The sequence below is a fragment of the Diceros bicornis genome, chromosome 13 (genome assembly GCF_020826845.1).
Source record: "Diceros bicornis minor isolate mBicDic1 chromosome 13, mDicBic1.mat.cur, whole genome shotgun sequence".
Taxonomy (NCBI): Eukaryota; Metazoa; Chordata; class Mammalia; order Perissodactyla; family Rhinocerotidae; genus Diceros; species Diceros bicornis.
Genome location: NC_080752.1, coordinates 31,148,019 through 31,167,464, shown reverse-complemented (window position 1 = coordinate 31,167,464; position 19,446 = coordinate 31,148,019). Strand labels below are relative to the sequence as shown.

General features: G+C 54.5%; 1 protein-coding gene across 1 annotated transcript in view; it reads right to left on the bottom strand.

Annotated features, from left to right (window-relative positions):
* Window positions 1-10,377, bottom strand: part of TNFRSF8 (TNF receptor superfamily member 8) — a 63,329-nt gene extending 52,952 nt beyond the window's left edge. The window contains exon 1 of the mRNA XM_058552924.1: window positions 10,147-10,377. Within this exon, the coding sequence (XP_058408907.1) occupies window positions 10,147-10,209 (63 nt within the window). The 5' untranslated portion in view covers window positions 10,210-10,377. The remainder of the gene's footprint in view (window positions 1-10,146) is intronic.
* Window positions 10,378-19,446: the final 9,069 nt, after the last annotated feature.

Below are 19,446 nucleotides of genomic sequence, written 5' to 3'. Positions count from 1 at the left end.
TGGGAACTTGCTCAAAAATGCAGAATCCCAGGCCCCACCATAGACCTACTATCTATCCCATTTTACAAATGGGGAAACTGAGGCACAGCAAGGTTAAGAAATTTGCCTAAAGTCACACAGCTAGGCAGGGTTAGAGACAGGATTTGGCCAGAGCCGTCTTGCACAGGCTCTTATCCACCAGGCTCTGTGTCACTAGTCCTGTCTGTTTAACCTCCAGTTCTACCCTCACAACTGCCAGCTCTTCCTTACCCCCTACCCCACCCCTGCCATCTAGACTTGACAGTGGCTGCCTGAGGGTCTCCTCACATCCAACCCGTCCCCCATACCCCATTCACAGTGCCGCTGCCAGAGGGATGCCAGAGGGATCTTTTCAAAACGTGGATCTAGTCTCCTGCCTCCACCCTGTTGAAGACGCTCAGATGGCTTCCAGTTAAACTCTGAGTCAAGCCCCAAGTCCTGACAGTGGCCCGGCTGGCCTGTGTGTCCTCTCCCACCAGCCTTCTTCCCCTTCCCACTTGCACCCCATTCTCCACTCGCACCCACTCCCTCCCTCCCTCCAACGACATTGCGCACGCTGTTCCCCCTACCACCCCATTCCCCTCGTCCAGCACACCCCAACTCAGCCTTCGGACCTCACTCACACACGCCACTTCCTAGGGCCCCCCCTCCCTGATCACCCTGGTCCAGGTCAGGTCATAGCCAGCTAAAATGAAGGTGTGGGCGGGGCCACGTCCTTGCCGGAGGCTCTGGGGGAGAATCCATTTCCTTGTGGTCAAGGCTGAGGTCCCGTCTCTTTGCTGAGGGTCAGCTAAGGTCCTTCCCAGCTTCTAGAGGCTGCCGCACTCCTGGGCTCACATTGCTTGGCTTACGGCCCCCTTCCTCCATCTGCAAAGCCCACAACAGTGGGTCGAGTTCTTGTCCTGTCATGTCTCCCTCTTCTTCTGTGTCATCTCTCTCTAACACAGCCAGGAAAGCTTCTCTGCTTTTAAGGTCTCGTGAGGATGGTGGGCCGACCTGGATCATCCAGGCCACTGTCCACATCTCAAGGTCTGTACCTTTAATCACATCTATGAATTCCCCTTTTCCATGTTAAGATGACATGTTCACAGGTTCCAGGGATTAGGATGTGGAAATTTTAGGGACCATTATTCTGCTGACCACAGCCCTGCTTGTAAGTAACCACTAGGCTATTCTGCCAACAGGCTGGGCTTCGTCATCTCCTAGTCCTAGAGATGGACATCTGAATCCTGCTCTCCACCCCAAGCACTCACCTGAGCTCCAGACCAAGAGACCATCCCGAAATCGAAGTCATCCTCCTCCCTGACCTTAACACAGCCACAGGCACACAGTCGACCCTGGCCGCAGGCTGTACCCCTCATGGCTGCCACACCCATGCGCAGGAGCCAGGTGGAGCTTCCTCCAGTTCCCACCTCTGGGCTCCAGCGAGCTGAGGGGCAGTGTGCATGGCTCCGCGCAGCCCTGCCCCGTGGCTGGAGATAAAACCCAAAGAGAGCAGACATAGAAAGAACCACGAAGGATGGAGCCTGGAGCCCCTGGCTGGAGGGAGCCCCAGGAACAGGTGAGCACCTTCTCTGAGATGAAGTTTACGAGAATAGTAGCCGTCCTTGCTGAGTATCTCCCATGTCAGGGGGAAGAAGGAGGTGAGAAGGGGTCGGTGCTCAGCAGAACAGTCCCCTCCAAAGATGTCCATATCCTAATCTCCAGAACCTATGACTATGTCACTTTACGTGGCAAAGGTGGCACTAAGACCGCTAATCAGGACCTTGAGAGGGGAGAGGATCCTGGGTGATCCAGATGGTCCCAGTGTCATCACAAGCATCCTTAAAAGTGCAAGAGAGAGAGAGAAGAGTCTGAGTCAGAGAGTCAGAGAAAGAGAAGTGACGGCGATGGAAGCAGGGTCAGAGAGACGCTACGCAGCTGGCGTGAAGATGGAGGAAGGGGCCACGAGCCAAGGAATGCAGGTGGCATCTAGAAGCTGGAAAGGCAAGGGAACAGATTTTCCCCTGAGCCTCCAGAGGATGCAGCCCTGCCCATGCCTGATTCCAGCGTAGTGACAACCATTTTGGACTCAGGAACTACAGAACTGAAAGATAATAATTCGTGTTGTTTTAAGCTACTAAGGGTGTGTAATGATAGCCACAATAGGAAACTAAAACAAGGTCCCGGCTGAGAAGACAAGAAATAATCCCCAGTCCCCTTCTGCCATGCATTCACTGAAGGCCCAGCGCGAACCAGATGCTGGGCCAGATGCTGGGGACGACGCAGAGGCCAATTCTAGATGGTTAAGCCTCATGAAGACAGCTCCCAGAGGAGGCGGGTGGGAGACACTAAAAATAGCAATCTATGGAAGGAATGAATGAATGAACGAATGAATGAATGGGAACCCTGTAGGTGAGATCAGAAAAATACACGAATCACTAACGCAAAGCAGAGTAACATAACTATCATGAAATAAGCAGGGAAAGAGAACGAACTTGGGGGATTCACGACAGCTTCTCAGAGGAGGAGCACTTCCGTTGATTCTGGAAGAATGGGTAAGATCTTGACTGGGGGAAATGAGGGGAGGGCATCCCAGGAAGAAGGCCGCAGAAGGAAAGGTCCAGAGGCAGGAGTTCAGTGGTTTGATGGGCTGGACAGTGGGAGCAGAAGGAGATGAGGCCCAGGACTCAGGGCCAGACAGTCTGCACTTACTTGTCGTTTCCCACATAGGTTCCATCAACTGCTGGCTCTGCAGGATGTCACCAGGTGTCAAGCAAAACAAAATACAAGCAAAGGACCACTGGATTCCATTTGAGAGGTTTTCATCTTAAATCATAGGGCCTCTCAGAGCCTTTTATGTGCTTACTTGCTCACTGATTCTCCAAGGAAAGGTTGGGGAACAGAGAGACAAAATGTTTCTCAAACTTAGTTGGCCATAGAACCCTTTCCTCCTAGAACTACTATTCCCTGGAAGCCACTTTGGGAAATGTTGCCTTTGGCAATGGGGAGCCACTAAAGTTTGTAGAGTAACTTATGTGAGAGGAGATGGACGGGATGGAGGCAAGTAAGTCAATAATACCAAGGTCTGGCCTAGAGTCCAAATTCTGCAACTGCTCACTCCTCACTTCCCACTGACCCCCCTCCTGCCCTAGAGAAATCCCGGGCTGGCTGCGTGAGCCGGGCGTCCAGATTATAGTCTTCCTGAAAGTTTGGGGCTGCAGCAAGTGTCCGGGGCGCACACTCAGCTATATCTCAGACATGGTAAAATCCCCCCCAGCCCTAGAAATACAGAGCCCAGCAGCAATAGCCACCGAGGGACACCTGCAGCTGCCGAGGAAAATTTGATGGCGTTAAAGAACAAGGAGAGGGGCTGGCCCTGTAGCGTAGTGGTTGTTTGCATGCTCCACGTCAGCAGCCCAGGTTCACGGGTTCGGATTACAGGTGCAGACCTATGCCACTCATCAAGCCGTGCTGTGGCAGCGACCCACATACAAAGTAGAGGAAGACTGGCACAGATGTTAGTTAGCTCAGGGCTAATCTTCCTCAAGCAAAAAAAAAGAAAAATAGGGAGGTCCCCTCTTGGAGGTGCCTTGGACTCCTCCGCCAGCATCAGCCCACTTGCTAGAAGGGGCCAGTGTGTTTCCTTGACATCTCCGTCCTCCCAGCCCACACGTTGGGGAGGCCAGAGACCCAGCCCCCAGGACTGTTTGAACAGAGAACTCGTGGCCCCTCTCCTGACTTGGCACAGAGAAAGCACATGTCCCAGCTGGGAAGGGGAAGGCTTGCTTTAGGAGTCTCTTGGTCCTGAAGGATTGGAACCATTTCAACAGACTGTGCATTCCAGGAGTTCGCAGCCCCCTGGAGGCCCAGAGACCCTGCGTGAAACCTGCTGACTGGGGCTCAAGAGCAAGCGCCAGGCCGCCCAGAGCCCCCTCACTGACATGCTGTTTGAACAGACATTGGTGAGGCCTTGGCACCTTCCGTGGTGCAGCATCTGTTGTTACAAACTCTGCAGCCTGGCCACCTCCTCTCCGCCCTCCGTAAGCCTTTCCCCACCAACCCAGGCGGAGGTGAGGACGGGCCCCTGTGGGCTCCCGCAGACTGGGACAGTTCCCCACACAGTACTGGTCACACTGTCCTCCACATCCCTCTTCCCGTGCTGCAGCCTCGGGGGCAAGGACTGTAACTGGTTCACTTTCATCCTGCATCCACATCCTGGCATACAACAGGTGCTTAATAACGGCTTACCTTTACCCAGCACTTGCCACGTGCCAGGAGCTGCTCTCAGCACTTTTCACATATTATCGTGTACAATCCTCCTAACAGCCCTACAAGGTGGCGACTGTTAGTACCCCCATTCTATGGATGGGGAAACCAAGGCACAGAGAAGTGACTTAACTTGCCCAAGAGCACCAGGGTATAAACTTGGCAGGCTGACCGAAAAGCCCATACTCTTAACCATGATGCTCTACATCCCCCACAAAAGACTCGACAAAAGCCATGGGCCAGAATCCACAAGATGAAGTGTGTGGTTAGGTGGAGTGATGGCCCCAGAGACGTCCATGTCCCAATCCCCGGAACTTGTGAATATGTCACCTTATGCGGCAATAGGGACTGTGCTGATGTGACTAAGTTTAGGATCTTGAGATGGGGAGATCATCCTCGATTATCCCTGTGGGTCCCAATGTAGTCACAGGGCTCCTTACAAGAGGGAGGCGGGAGAGGCAGTCAGAGGAGGAGACGTGACAACGGAAGCAGACGTCAGAGGGATTTGGGGCCATGAGCTAAGGAATGCGGGCAGCCTCAGGAAGCTAGAAAAGTGAAGGGAACATATTTCCCCAGAGCATCCAGAAGAAAGGCAGTCCGGCTGACTTATTGTCGACTTCTAACCTCCAGAGGCACGAGATAAGAAATTTGTATTGTTCTGAGCCACCAAATTGTGATAATTTGTTTCAGCAGCAAGAGAATACTAATATAAAATGTAACCAGGATGAAAGCAAGTTCCCACCTTTGGGCTGGAATGAATCGACAGGATAATGTGGTGGCCAAAAAAACATGGGGTCTTGGGCCACATCAACAGAAGTAAGGTGGCTCTAGTGAGAGAGGTGTTGATGCTCCTCGGCCCAGGCCCAGGCATCACCAGGAATTCTGCAGTCGCCTCTGGTCCCAGAGACCCACATCTGGGGCCTGAGTTCTGTAGGGAGCTCCATACGCCACCATTCAATCCCCCACCGACACTTGAACTTGGGCAAAACAGAACAGAGTTTTTCTCCAAAACACCTGTCTGTCCCGTGCCTAGTTTTCCCACCTCCATAAATGATACCACCATTCAACCAAATGCAGAGACCCCAAATCTGGACAGGATCCCCGATTCCCATCTTGCCCTCTGCGTTCACACCCAATCCTTCCCCAAGTCCTATTGATTCTAGCTCCAAAGTATATTCCCATCTCCACTCACCCCTTCCCTGGACCCCGGCAATAGCCTGGCCTCCTGCTCCCATCCCGCCTGCTCCCCACCACCCAACAGACAGAAGGACATTTACAACATATCAGGTGATGTTGCTCCCGTGCCCAAACCCTCTCCCCGCAGTCCACAAAGGTCTGCGTTATCCCCTACTTCCTTGCCTCTGTCTCGCACCCCTCCCCACCTCTCCCACTCCACCTGGCCACACGGGCCTCCTTCCTGTTCCTCCAGCTCCTCAGGACCCCCACTGCTCTTCTGCTAACCTCTCACTTCATTCATGCGTATGTGGCCACCTCCCAGAGGAGAGGCCGGCCTGTTTTCCCGACCCAGGGAAGCCGCCCGTCCCTCTCACACTAGCCAGTTATAACCCACTCCACTGTAAGAGTCTGTTTACTGTCTGTCTGTCAACATGGTGGATAGGTGGATAGGTGGATGGACCGAGGCAGGGACCTGGCTGTGCAGTGCATGGATGTACCTGCAGCATCCAGAACTCTCTCTGGGACAGAGAAGGTGCTTGTTAAATGTTTGTGGGGTGAATGAATTGGTTAGAACAGGCTTTGAGCCCACGCCACGTGACAAATAAATGTTGGAGGCCCTGGGTGGTGTGATTGGCTGGGAGACTTCGGGGGCCCAGGTAGCAGTCTTTACATCACCAGGAGGCATTTCTGGGGAGGATGGAGATGACTTGCTTACATGACCCCCGCTTCCAGAACCAGGACCAATGGGTAGAAGCTTCGAGGAGATAGATTTCAGTGCATCGTAAAGACTTCTAAATGTCAAAGCTAACCCAGGGCGGCATGAGCAGCCTCAGGAGGGAGTGAGTGCCCCGTCCCCAGAGGCCTACAAGCAGAGGCTGAGTGATTACCTGGAGCAGCCTGGAATGAAAGCCCCTGGAGTGGTGCCCAGAGCAGAGCAGCTGCTCCTATAAGATTTTCTGAATGAATGAATGAATATTTGGATGAATGTCCTCGAAGATCTAGGCACTCGATGAGTAACTGGACGGCATGGTGTACAAAAAGTCCCTCCCCACCATCGAGGCCACTGAGGACGCCCCATGGTTTTTGACCATAGGCAGCAAAGACTCCAGAATGAGGTCTTCCTACCCCCACGCCGACAGCCCCCGGGGGGCAGGGGGAGGAGAGAGAGAAGCTGAAGAACTGGCTCTGCCCGGAGCCGCCTTTTTTGACTTCTGTCCAACGGGTCTGGGGCTCTGGTGCTGCTCTGCCTCTGACCAGTCCCGGGACTGTGGGCAGGATCCTCCCCCACCTCTGAGCCGCCGCATCCTCGTCTGGAAAATGGGGACAACGATCCCAGTCGGGCCACCCCCAGGGTCAGTGCACGGGCCTGACCAGGCCATGCTGGCCCCGGCCAGGCTGAACTATCTGTGCCGAGGACCCCCCGCCTCCCGGGGCTCCCCAGGTCCGGACACAGACTTCCCTCAGCTTCATCTGCCCTCTGATGATGCTCCTGAGGTGAAGTGGGGCGTTGGGGAAGGTGCTTATGAGCCTAAGGATGAATCACAATCAAGTCAAGAAACAAGTCTAGGGCAGATATGACTGGGAGCAGAGGCAGAAACTTACAGTAAACGCTGCCTCCTTCCAGCACTGACTGCTCTCACACTGAGTAATGCCCCCTACCCGCCGAGCTCTCCTAGTTGCCCTGGCTCCTCTCCGAGGAAGGGCAGGCCTTGATGAAGACCAGCCCGCACCTCCATCCCCCTTTCACATCAAGGGCCCCCCTCTCTGGGTCCCCTCATCCTGGTGCATAAGGCGAAATTCTGCCCCCAGGCAGGATTTGAGCAGTCCTGGAAAAGCCCCCTTTTCCAAAGAAACCAGAAAGTCTCTCCCAGTACCTAAAATTCCACCATGAGCACACCACTCTATGGGGTCACTAGCTAACCCCGGTGGGAAGAGTGACACATAGAACGTATTTGTCACCCCAGCAACGATTCATCCATGGGACCTCCCAGCAGGGGCACTAACTCAGAGCAGAGGTCTACATCTGCCTGGAGGAACATGAGCTGGAATTGGGGGCGGGGGGCCATGGATCTGGGAGGGAGGCTTGTTGTAGCTGTAGCACTGGCCTTGAAGCCGATGACTATGGAGATTCTTAATCTGCAGAGCTCAGGGAAAGGCCTTGGGCCTCCCTGCCCCACCACCTCCACCCGGGGTGCCTGGATGAGAAAGTTGGAGGTGTGGGGGAGCTGTTAGGGCCACAAATCCTTCTCTCAGAGTAATCCTGGGTCACATTGTAAAAACCACTCTTGGGGAGACTGCGGTATGAGGCATCAGAGGCCAGATCTCTTTCTCAGAAGATGACACACAGCAAGAAAGCATTCTTGCCTCAGGGCGTCAACCACAAAATGATGGTGTCTCCTAAAATCAGATGGTGATGAAGAAAGGATTTACAATTCAAGCCCTGGTTTGGGATTTGTTTGTTCATTTTTAATAATGAGCTTCCCAAATCTTTACTGGGACAACAGAAGTGGAAGAAGACTCAAAGGGTCAGAGGGAGTACCAAGCCGGGCAGGCAGATCTCTGCCAAGAAATGACCCCGTGGCTGAGCCCACATGACGCTCAGCCTCTCTAGTAGGCGGAGATGCAAATTAAGGCAACAGGGCTATGGCCCTTTCCACGGGTCACATTGACAAAAATAAAAACTTTGATAAGATCAGAAGTTGGTTAGGATGTGGGGAAGTCGCTACTCTCATGCACTGCAGGTGGGAGGGTAAATGTCCAGCCACCCTGGAGGGCAAGTCGGTGGCATCTTTTAATTTGAATGCATTTTAACCCTGCACCTCGATGCTCTCTTCTCAGCTTCTTCTCTGGGAAAGAAGCACACACATTCCCAAAAGCATCCATACAGGGTGTACATTTTGATAGCAGACAAGCAATGTTAGGAAGCTTATCACCTACCCCTGTCAGGAACATGAATAAATAAACTATGGAACCCCCATTTGGTGGAACACTATATAGCATTTTTAGAGGTATGTGAGGGATCTGTAAGTATCAACATAGAAAGCTCTCCAAGACGTGCTGCAGACATTATAGAAGCCAATGGAGAACTGCATGTCCCATACAGGATAGTATAGTATAGTATATGGAAAACCCTATATAGTTTTATAAAACCGACATAAACATGGACATGCATTTATGAAGGTTGGCAAAGGAAACACTAAAGCAATAATGGCACCTATATTTTCAAAGAAATCAGGATGAGGAGATATCCAAAGGTTTGGCTTTGTCTGTAAGGTTTCAATTTTTTGCATTGAGGATATATTTCTTGGGTAATTAAGTACATATTGTTTTTTAATTTAAAGAGGTGTTTCACTCAATAGAAAGGGAGCACGAAAGCTCCAGCCACCAAACACTAGCGAAACCCCGCAAGCCCCTCTCACATGCCTTCCTTCCCTTTATCTCCCCGAGACCTTGGCACCCCAAACTCTCACCCTCCCCCAGGTCATCAGCAGAGGGCTTGGAGGGCTGGGAGGGGGTCCCTAAGCCAGGGTCTCTGTGGTGTAGTACTGTCAGCTGCCCCCCTCCGCCCTCTGTGTGGGGAGGGTCTCATGTTGTCCCATTGAAGATGGAAGGGGACATCAGCTTGTCCCCTCTCCCACCCAGACTCTCCCTCCTCCTGCCTGAAGCCCACTCCCCTTCCCTTCTCCCCCTGCCCTAAGTTTGTCATAAATAGGACTGAACTCCGCAGTGTGGGCCCCCCTTCCTGTAGGATTAAAGGGAGTGGGCCCTGCCCCTCCCCGCAACAGACTGCTGTTCCCGCCTTTGCCCTCTGGACCGACATCCAGCAGGCACTCACCGGCACCTACTGTGTTCTAGGCAGGGGTCCACTGGGCATTACGGTTTCCCCTTCAGACCCTGCGCCCAGCACTTACAGTAGACATGTCTGATGAATCTGAGTTCTCCCCACCCTGTGCCTCGCTCGGTGCTGGCCACTGTAAGTGCTCAGTTTTCCTAAAGCAGTCCCCAAATTAGGTTCTGGGGCTTCCCACAACAGAGGTCAGTCCCCCGCTGACTTCTTCCAGAGGCAGACACTCACCATGTGCTCCAGGGCTTGAAATCCATGTGTTGGTTGGCTGGACAGGGATGGCGGAAGCTAATCTGTCTTAATCTGTCTCATCCAGCACCCTCACCCCTGCTTCTCACCCACACCCAACTCTCCCTCCCTGGATCCTCAGCCGGCCAGGGGCAAGCGGCAGGGAGAGACCCAACACCAACCTCCTCTGGCCAAGGGAGGCCCCCCCTGGCCTGGGAAGAGGGGCGAGCAGCAGGGACAGTGCACACGGAGGGCCTGCACTCACCAAAGGAGGACCACCTGGCCTGCCCAGACCCCTACGCCTCCCTTGATCAGCCCATGACGCCCACCCACAAACAGCCTATCTCCTGCAGGCAGGCCCCTCTGCTCAGTTAATGTTGAACGAAGGACTAACCATAGCCTTCTGCGAGGGCGGCGAGGGGGCGCCCCCACTAGCCCATCAGCCAATCTCCCACCTGTAAATACTTGCATATTCCGGTCCCCCTGCTTGTCACCTGCGCTTCCGCACCCCGGCTGGGCAGGGAATGAGGCGAGGAGCATCCCTGTCCTCCATGCACCCGACACTGTCCCGGGCTCAGGGCAGCGGCGGGAATAAGGGGGCTCTGGACCGCGGGCTTCTGTCACCCCCTTACCTGCGAGGAGGCTGGGAGCGCCCCCAGGAGCAGCAGTCCCAGCACGGCGCGGAGGGCGCGCATCCCGGCCGGCCAGGGCGGAGGGCTGGGTTCACAGCCCGCGCCCACCTATGCGGCCTGGGAAGCGCGCTGCGCCCACGTGCGGCGCCAGCGGCCCAGAGCCGCGCGTGGGTAGACCTCAGGCGCCGGCAGACCTTCCGCCGCGCACCTCGCGGCGCACCTCGCTGGCGCCCCAGCCGCACGCTGTCAAGTCACTTCAAAAGTGGCTGCTCCTTCTCCGAAGGTTCAGCCTTAACTCTTCCCTTCCCCCACCACCCTGAGGCGCACTGGGTACCCAGCACTGTTGCCAGGACCGCGGCTACTAGCAGCGAAAAAAAAAGAGGGGACAAACACGTGCAGAGATGACTCAGGACAAGCCACGCTCCCCTTTCGCTGTTTGAATGGCCCGCCCCGTATTTGACAGAACGGGTCGTCCCCAGCTCCTGGGAGTTTGCCGCCCCGCCCAGCTGGGCTGAGGAGCGGGAAGGCAGCTCGGCTGCTGCAGGTGGGGGCTTCAGGGGAGATCGGGAGGCTCCAGCGGGTCCCAACGGTCCCACCCCACCCCCGCCCCAAGGAAGGGAGAGACCTGAGTAGGTTCCTGCTCCTGACACTCTCATCAACCCAGATATTCTCTCCTGTCCTGGAGATTCTTTGGGAGGGACAGCTGGAGTCAGGAGACTGCAGAGAAAGCCACCACCAACCACTCACTCCCATTCATAAATACTTGCTGTAAAATGAATCAGTAGATGGATGATGGATGGATGGGTGGGTGGCTAGATGGAAGGACTGATAGGTGGGTGGAAGGGTGGTTGAGTAGATGGATGGATGGGTGGATGGGAGGATGGATGGGTGGACAGGTGGATGGGTGGACGGATGGACGGATGGGTGGGCATGTGGGTAGATGGGTGGATAGGTGGATGGACTGACTGTTCCAGCCACTGATGGACAGAAGAATAAAGCATTTTGCTATCAATCTACAGGTATTTCCCTGCTCCCTGAGAGTTTTCTGCCTAGAGGAGGAGCCTAGCGCTCTTACCTAAAAGAAAGAAACTATACAAGTCTCATTTTAATTACGTTCTCATTTGCAGGGGGGTGATTTTTCCTTCCAGTGCTTCTCCATCCCACGGGTTCTCTGCTCCTTTCCTTCTACATTCCATACTTATTTATTCAGCATCCACCGGGAGGCTGCAGGTCAAGGGTTCATTTGTTGTCTTGTGTTTGTATTTTTCAAATGTGGAAACCGAGAAACAGGCAGCCAGTCCTAGGTGCTCTGATTAAAGATGGCCAGCTGTTTTCCCTGAACCCAGAATGGCCCAACAACCCTCAGGATTCTGCACCTCTCTCCCGCAAGGTGTGAAGCCCCATCTTCCAGAAATACCTCCATCTCCTTGGCCCACCAACAATAGTCTCCCATCAAGACTTGGTCCACAACTGACCACCCGCTGCCCATCCCTCCTTGAGTTCCCAGATTCCACTTGGAAAAACTGCCCACATTGTTCACTCTCCCTGGACACCCACTTCTGGATTCCCCCCTGGATGCACCAGGCCCAGCGTCCTGGGATGTTTGAGCTGGGACCATGTTAAACCATTAAGTAAGTTATTATGGACATGACCCCCCCATGATGTTCACAGAACCAGGCAGGGCCAAGAGCCATCCAGGATGCCTGCCTCCCAGTCCAGAGCTTTCTACGAGAGAATTGCTGGTGCTCTGAATAAATAACTGTTTATTAAACACACAGGCACAACCCAACAACATCAAAACAGCTGACACAAGGGGAAATACAAATAACATTAATTACAAGTTTTAGAAGTTCCACCTTTCTAGCAATTGAAGAGATGCAAATTAAGGCAACCGTTGATACCCTTTTAGACTTATTAAATCACCAGGGTTTTTTTTTCCTTTATAAAAACAATTTTGGTAAAATCCACTCCAAAGTTGTGGTGAAACTAGAATATGCATTCATACTCTGCTGGTAAATGTTACAACGCCTTTCAGAAAACAATATGTCAATTCTTAGCAAAAGCCCCCCAGCAAAAAATGTTTACAACTAGTGGCTCAGTAATTTCACCCTAGTCAAGAATAACTAAGGCAATAGTTCAACTGGAAAAAGAAAAATATAAACACAGTAATGTTTCCTAAAACATTATTTCTAGATTTTGGAAATACCCTAAGAATCACTACAGAGAATAGTGAAGTAAATTTTGGTGCATCCATTTAATGGAATACTACACATCCATTAAAAATGAACATTACAATTATGCCATGGAAACCTCTTTCTCCCTCCTGTCTTTCCCCGCCATGGGCTTCTCAAGGGACCCTCACCAAGCCTCCTCTGCACAGAACCCTTGCAGAGGTCCGGTGGGGGTGGGGGTTCTCATCTCCTGAAAAATGGTATCATTTGCTTAATGGTAATGACAGCCACCTTTGAGTGATTACTTTGTGCTGAGAGTTTTCAGGCACTGGTTCCTTGAATCCTCAGGGAAACCCATGAAGAAGATCCTATTTTTGTGCCCATTCTGCAGGCAAGGAACTGAGGCACAGAGCAGTGAATCCACTAGGCTTGGGGTTCCCCAGAGCCAGTGATGCTCCAGGCCCTTCCCAGCCTGGCTCGGTCCTGGTCTCTAGCTTCACTTTCGGCTCCTCCCCCTTTCCCACACTCCAGCCACCCACGCCCGCTGACCCCCGCGTGCGTTTGCCCATGCTGGTCCTCCACTGGAACGCTCCCCAGACTCCTGCTTATCTTCAGAACCTGCTCCAACGCCACCTCCTCTTCGTTGCTTTCCTGGCACTCTGCCCTCCCCCTCCAGTCGTCTTCCCAGTCAGAGAGGCCGTTTCTGTCGTTTTCTGTACCTCAATTCTAGAACTGATCTCATCGTGTCATGACTGTAATGACTGGCTCATGTATCCATCTGCCCCAGGAAGCTGTGGGCTCCCGGAGAACCAGGATGCCGGGAGCCTGAGACAGTGCCGGCACATGGCTGCGAGCCAGTGACGGCGAGAGAAGGGCATGTTCTGCTCCAGGGGACGGGCCGGATCCCGGGCGAGTTTGGCTTCTACTGCAGACATTGCAGCAGCCTAGGAAAATGGCAGCTCATGGGACTGTACACAGCAGGCACTGGACAGAGCCTCATCTGCGCCTTCTGCAGGTTTCAGGCGGTTCGTGAACCCCCTGAACGCGTGTGAAAGTGCTTTGAAGAGCTGGAGGGGAAGTCCCTGGGCCCCGCGCGAGGCACGGCAGCAAGCCCTCTTGTGGGATGGCAGGGGGCCTCCCGGCTGCCAGAGCGAGCTGTGGAAGCAAAGTGCCAGGCCTGCAGGAGGGAGGCAGAAGGGCGAGCAGTGCTGGCCCCGCACCACCTGGTCTCTGGGGAAGGGGGCGGGAGGCGGGTGCAGCAGGAAGCCCTCCGAAGGGAACTGGGAACCTGTGTCACCAAAGGGACGCTGAGCAAGACACACAGTTCCGACATGGTTCAGGAAATTCAGGGACTTCCCCAACAGCTGGGAACCTCAGCCCCAAATGGCCCCAAAATACCCTCAGCGAATAAAGGGATTCTTTCTGCCGCAGGCAGCAGCGGGCAGGTAGGAGGCTGAAAACCAGCAGGGGAAAGCCTGAACCTTTCTCCTCTGATTGGCAAAGGTACTTTTCTGAGTGTCTTTCTCGAGAGCCTTGATGAAGGCAGGTCTCTACATTTGGGGGCCTCTGTGGCAGGACCTACGCCTCAGGCTGCCTCCGACTCAAGCCCCCAGAGCTCTCCCCGTCTCAAGGCCCAGGACACTAGCTGGATCCTGGTCACTCAGAGGATGGTGAGAAGCCGCCACTGAGAGCTGAAGGCAGGGAGTTCATTCCTCAGTGTTGGGAAGGAACAAATACTAGGGGGTCCTAGTGGCCTGGGTGAACCCCAGCAACACACACCCACAAGCAGGATACCAGGCCCTTGGCCAGACATTTAATCCTGGCAACAAGATTTCAAGTCAGTGTTGCTATCCCCACTTCATAGATGAACACACTGAGGCTCAGAGTAGATAAATAACCTGCCTGAGGTCACACAGCTTAAGAGTGGCAGGGCTGGAATTTGGCTCCAAACCTGTCTGACTCTCAAGCCTCAGCTGCCTTCTTTTCCCTCTCTAGGACCCTGTCGCTCTTGCTTTCCCCAGGAGAAAGAGCACTGGCATGGGAGTCCTGGTCTGGCCATATGACTGTGGGCGAGTCATTTCTTTTCTCTGAGTGTATTAGTTATCTGTTGCTGTGTACCTCAAAACTTAGCAGCTTAAAACAACAATAAACATCGTATCACAGTTTCTGTGGGTCAGCAATTCAGGAGAGATTGACAGGGTGATTCTGGCTCCAGGTCTCTCATGAGGCTGCAGTGAAGAGGTCGGCTGGGGCTGCATCATCTGAAGGCTTGACTGGGGCTGGAGGACCTGCTTCCAAAATGATCCTCTCGCATGGCTCTGGGCAGGAGGCATCACTCCCAGGGGCTGCTTGAGTGTCCTCACAACATGGCTGCTGGCTTCCTCCAGAGCAAGTGATCCCAGAGAGCAAGATGGAAGCCACAATGTCTTTTATGATCTAGCCTCAGAAGTCACGCTTCATCATTTCCAAGCTCTGTTATTGGCTACACAGGCTGGCTCTCCCCAGTGTGGGAGGGGACCGCACAAGAAAGTGAGTACCAGGAGGCAGGTGGGGATCATGGGGCTGTATGTTACTTTCTCTGCCAGGTGTGGATTTTAACACGACCAGGCACCTCCTGAGGGTTGCAACGAGCCCTGAATAAACAGCCAACACAGACAGCTCTTTGGAACACAAGAGAAGGAATGCAAAGGGCTTCGCTGCCCTTGGCCCCACTCCCACTGGGTGCCCAGGCCCCTGCTATGGCCCCAGACCTCTCCACACCGGACCACAGCTGGAATGCTCATGGCCTGATGTTCCCCTTCCCAGGGGACGAGTTTACCATGGCATTCACCATTCCAGCTGAGAGGTGACACAGGCGGGGCTTTCGGGCACTGTGGCAGGCCACCAGGTGAGAACCTTGGGGGTCAGAGGTCTTTCCTTGCCCCTCAAGTGATGCCAGGCAGGCAACCATCTCCTGTGCCTCAGCACAGGCCATCCTGGGCACACAGCTGCTGAAGGGACGCCTCCCCAGGCCTCTGGCCCCCAGGTCTGGGCTTGGGCTTGGGCTTGGCTCCATCTTGATAGGTGGCAGCTAGAGGCGTAGGAAGACTAGACAGAGAGTTGGAGCCCAGGTTCGAGCCCAGGTCTGCATCTGGCCACGTGACTTCCCCTCTCTGGGCCTCTGCACGTTTATTTGTAAAATGAGGGGCCGGGATTCAATGATCTGCTTAAAAGTCCCCTTGTTCTGAGGCTCCAGAGAGAGTGAGGGAGACAGGAGGCCTGGGTCCCATCTGGGCTCCGTCTTCTAGGCTGGCATAGATCCTCGAACCAGATAGCCTTGGTCAAATCCTGTCTCTGCCACTTACTAGCTGTGCAGATTTAGGCAGGTTACTCACCCTCTCTGAGCCTCAATTTCTGCATCCATGACATGGGAGCAATGATATCTACTGGGAAGGGTGGTAGTGAGGATGAAATAGGTTAGTGTGGCTAGCACCATGGGGAGACCCTGCTCTCCCAGTCCGAGCCCCAGGAGGCTGTTAATCCTCAAGAGCTCCTGGGACTGGTAGCGGGGGAGGAGTCCCGCTGTTCTTTCCAGTGTCCAATGCTTCCTTCCCCCTTCCAGAGAGACGGGGGAGGAGGCCAAGAGCAGAGAGGGAAAGAGACTTGGCCAAGGCCTACAGCATAGCAGGGATGACCCCATGGGCCGCGACTCCCCGTCACGGAGTCCCCGTCTCCCCGAGACCTTCCTGCACAGCAAGGCCGTTTTGAATGGGGGTGAGTCATTTAGACTCAGGAAACCAAGCCTAGTCCAGTATTAATCACGGAATCAGAGGCCTTGGGTGTAAAAAGGAAACAGAAGCAACTGATGGCGGCGGTGAGCATGTGTGCCCACAGGCGTGTCCGTGCAACAGGGTCCTGATGCTGTGTGCCCGACGGAAGGGCTTGGGCCAGCTCCGCAGGAAGGAGAGGACCAGTCCTCACAGGGCCCTTCCTATCCCGAGGAGCCACAGTCCCTTCCAGGGAGCACTGTCCCCACCCTACAGATGGAAAAATCGAGGCCAAGTTCTCTTGACTTCTCAGGAGGAGAAGAATCCACCTGGGGAGGAGTCTTGCCCATCATGTTCGGTGCCCGCACAAGGCAGGTGTCCAGTGGAAATGCAGAATGAATGAATCAAGGTGCTTACAGGGTACCTGGCACATTAGCCTTGCAAACTGACAATTTTTAAAAAGTCCATGGGAGGCCGGCCCCGTGGCTTAGCGGTTAACTGTGCGCGCTCCGCTGCTGGCGGCCCGGGTTCGGATCCCGGGCGCGCACCGAGGCGCCGCTTCTCCGGCCATGCTGAGGCCGTGTCCCACATACAGCAACTGGAAGGATGTGCAGCTATGACATACAACTATCTACTGGGGCTCTGGGGGGGAAAAATAAATAAATAAAATCTTTAAAAAAAAAGTCCATGGGAAAACGGATGCTCAGAGAAGTAATCGGCCCAGGCCACCCAGTCAGTCGGTTCTAGAGCCACAATTCAAACCCAAGTCCGTGACTGGAGGGGGAGCCGTTCCCCTCTCTAGGGTGGCGGTTGCCTTTGCTGTAACTTGGGTCCTCAAGTCCTATTGTCCTGAGGCCAAGGGGAAACCTGCACACTGGTCACCCTGGAACCTGCTCTCGGCTCTCAGCTGTCAGCTGTACAGGAATGTTCTCTACAGGGATTGGCTTTGTGTTTCCTGTCACCCCTCCCCTGCTTTCCCACGTGGGCCGGGGGGCGGCTCCCGAGGACCAGCCCTGGAGGATCTGAGGGGGCCCAAGACACCCGTTCCTTAAATCATGACTTACAACTCGGAACATTCAAGAAACCATCTTCTCTTTCCTGAAGACTGAGAACTTAGAGACCCGAGGAGGGCCTGATCGAGTCTCCATGCACCGGCCTCCCCTCTGCCTGCGAGTCCACCATTACTCACTCCTCTGGGTTGAGATACTGAAGGCCCCAGTTAAAATGTAAATCATTTCTAGGGGAAACCACTTACTTACTAAGTCATGAGCGGGTGTCACCGCCCCAGATGGCCTGTTTTCTCAGAAGAGCCTCGGTGGAGAACAGGGCCAGAGGGGCTGACGGCCAAGTGTAACGTGGCCACTCGCGCACCAGTCAAGGGAGAGTCGAGGAAGCGCTTAGATTCAGACCCGAGCTTCTCCCCTCGGCCAAAAAGGCTCCCTGTGGGGCTCCTGCCCTCCCCCCTCGACCTTCTCCCCTGTCCCATCCCCCACTGGCCTCCTTTCTGCTCCTGGGGCCACCAAGCTTGTCCCTGCCACAGGGCCTCTGCACTTGCCAGGCCCTCAGCCTGAAGCCCTACTTCCCCAGCTCTTCAAAATGCTGCCCCTTCATGGGGACTTTTGGGGCGATGGCTACGTTCATTGCCTTGGTTGTGGTGATGGAGGCACACATATGCCCAAACTTAACAAATTGTACGCTTTAAATAGGTAAAGTTTATCATATGTCAATTACACCTCAATAAGGCCGTAAAAAAGTAAATTTCAAAATTGCTGCCTCTTCTCATCCTCTGAGTCCTGGCTTGGATGAAACATCCTCAAAGAGGCCATCCCTGACCACCCCCGCTGTTGTTGCCACTCTCTGTCACCTCACGCTGTTTATTCTCTTCAAGGGACCCGTCACACCGCCATCTGAAACTGTTAATTTGCCCGTAGCCTGACTTCCCCCTGGATGGAAGCTCACAGAAGCAGGGACTTCTTGTCCACTGACGTGAACAGGGCTGGGCCTAATGCGTATCTTTTGGATGACTGAGTGACCAAGGCCAGGGGCCCTGGGCGGCACGGTGGACGTCAGCCCTGCCTCCCGGGGCTCCCTCCAGGGACACGGTGCGGAGGCTGGAAGGGCAGACGCTGCTCTGAAAGGGAGGCCCTGAACAGAGCTGCTGCCCCCCGTCCACACCATCATCCGTGCTGTCACTGCAAGCGGGAGGGGGGCCGTGCTCCCAGCAAGGAGGCACCCTGTTCCCAGCAGGAACCGCCCACCACTGTGTGGAGTTCATTCAGAAAATCCCTCTGGGTTTTCCCCCTCCGTCCCTCCACGCCACTGGGGGAGGGTCAGCCCTGCAGCTAGACCTTCCCTCCCTCCAAGTAGGAGCCATGAGGCCTTAAGGCCTGGTGGGGCCTGGGGCTCACCAGGCATGAAATCCTGGAGATCTGGGAAAACTGTGTCATGGCCCCAACTCAGGCCTCAGCTAGGTCTGGGGACTCATGGGGTCCCGGCTGGAGACAGGGACCATGGTCTGGGCTAAGAGAAAACCAACAGTTATCATCCACAACCGCCAGCTACGTCGTTAACTAGCTTCTGGTTTGCATTAGAAGGTGGCCCAGAGTGGGAGAGCTGAGAGGCATCTGGAGAGTAGAGTCCGTTCCCCACTGACAACCCCTTCCCCACCCGATTCACGCTGACCCTGAGGCCAAAGTCATGCAGCATGTTAGCACAGGGACAGCCCCAGGCCCCAGGCTTCTGACCCCCACCCAGCCCCTTTGCCACCGCCTGCTTAATCATGCTTATTTCTTCTCCAAGAGAGCAAAGGTTTGACCCCAGAGTTTCAGACCCTGCAAGGGAGGCGGGCAGGGAGCCGGAGGGTCTGCTTGGCTGTGACTGCAGAGACTGATGGAATGTCAGGGGTCGGGGAGCAGTCGGCTGGTTTAAATGCTGCATGCACGAATGCACGCGCACACATCTATGCCAGCACACTTGCACCCCCCAGCCAGGCGCCTGCCATCCCAAACACCCGGGACAGCTTAGCCACCCACTGTCTGGAAACGGTCCTGTTATCTGGCCAAAGAGATACTGGGGAGATAAACGCCTTGGCGAGGATAAGAAATGGGGGTGTTATCTGCCCTGCACCATCCTCCTGGGAGTCTGGGTGTTGTGGGCTGATACTTGCATTTCAAATGCCCACGGGTTGGCTGCAGTGTCCCAAAAGCAGAAGCCCGTCCTTGTATTTCCTTGAGGCCTGAAATCCCGTCACTTGCCAGCATCCCACGCTGGTGCTTGGTAGCAACCAGAGCAGCACAGGCTTGGAGGGACCCTGCACAAGGTACCAGGGGCCTTTCTGAGCCACCGCCTTCCAGCTCTGTAGGAGCCACTGAACTGAGCCAAGT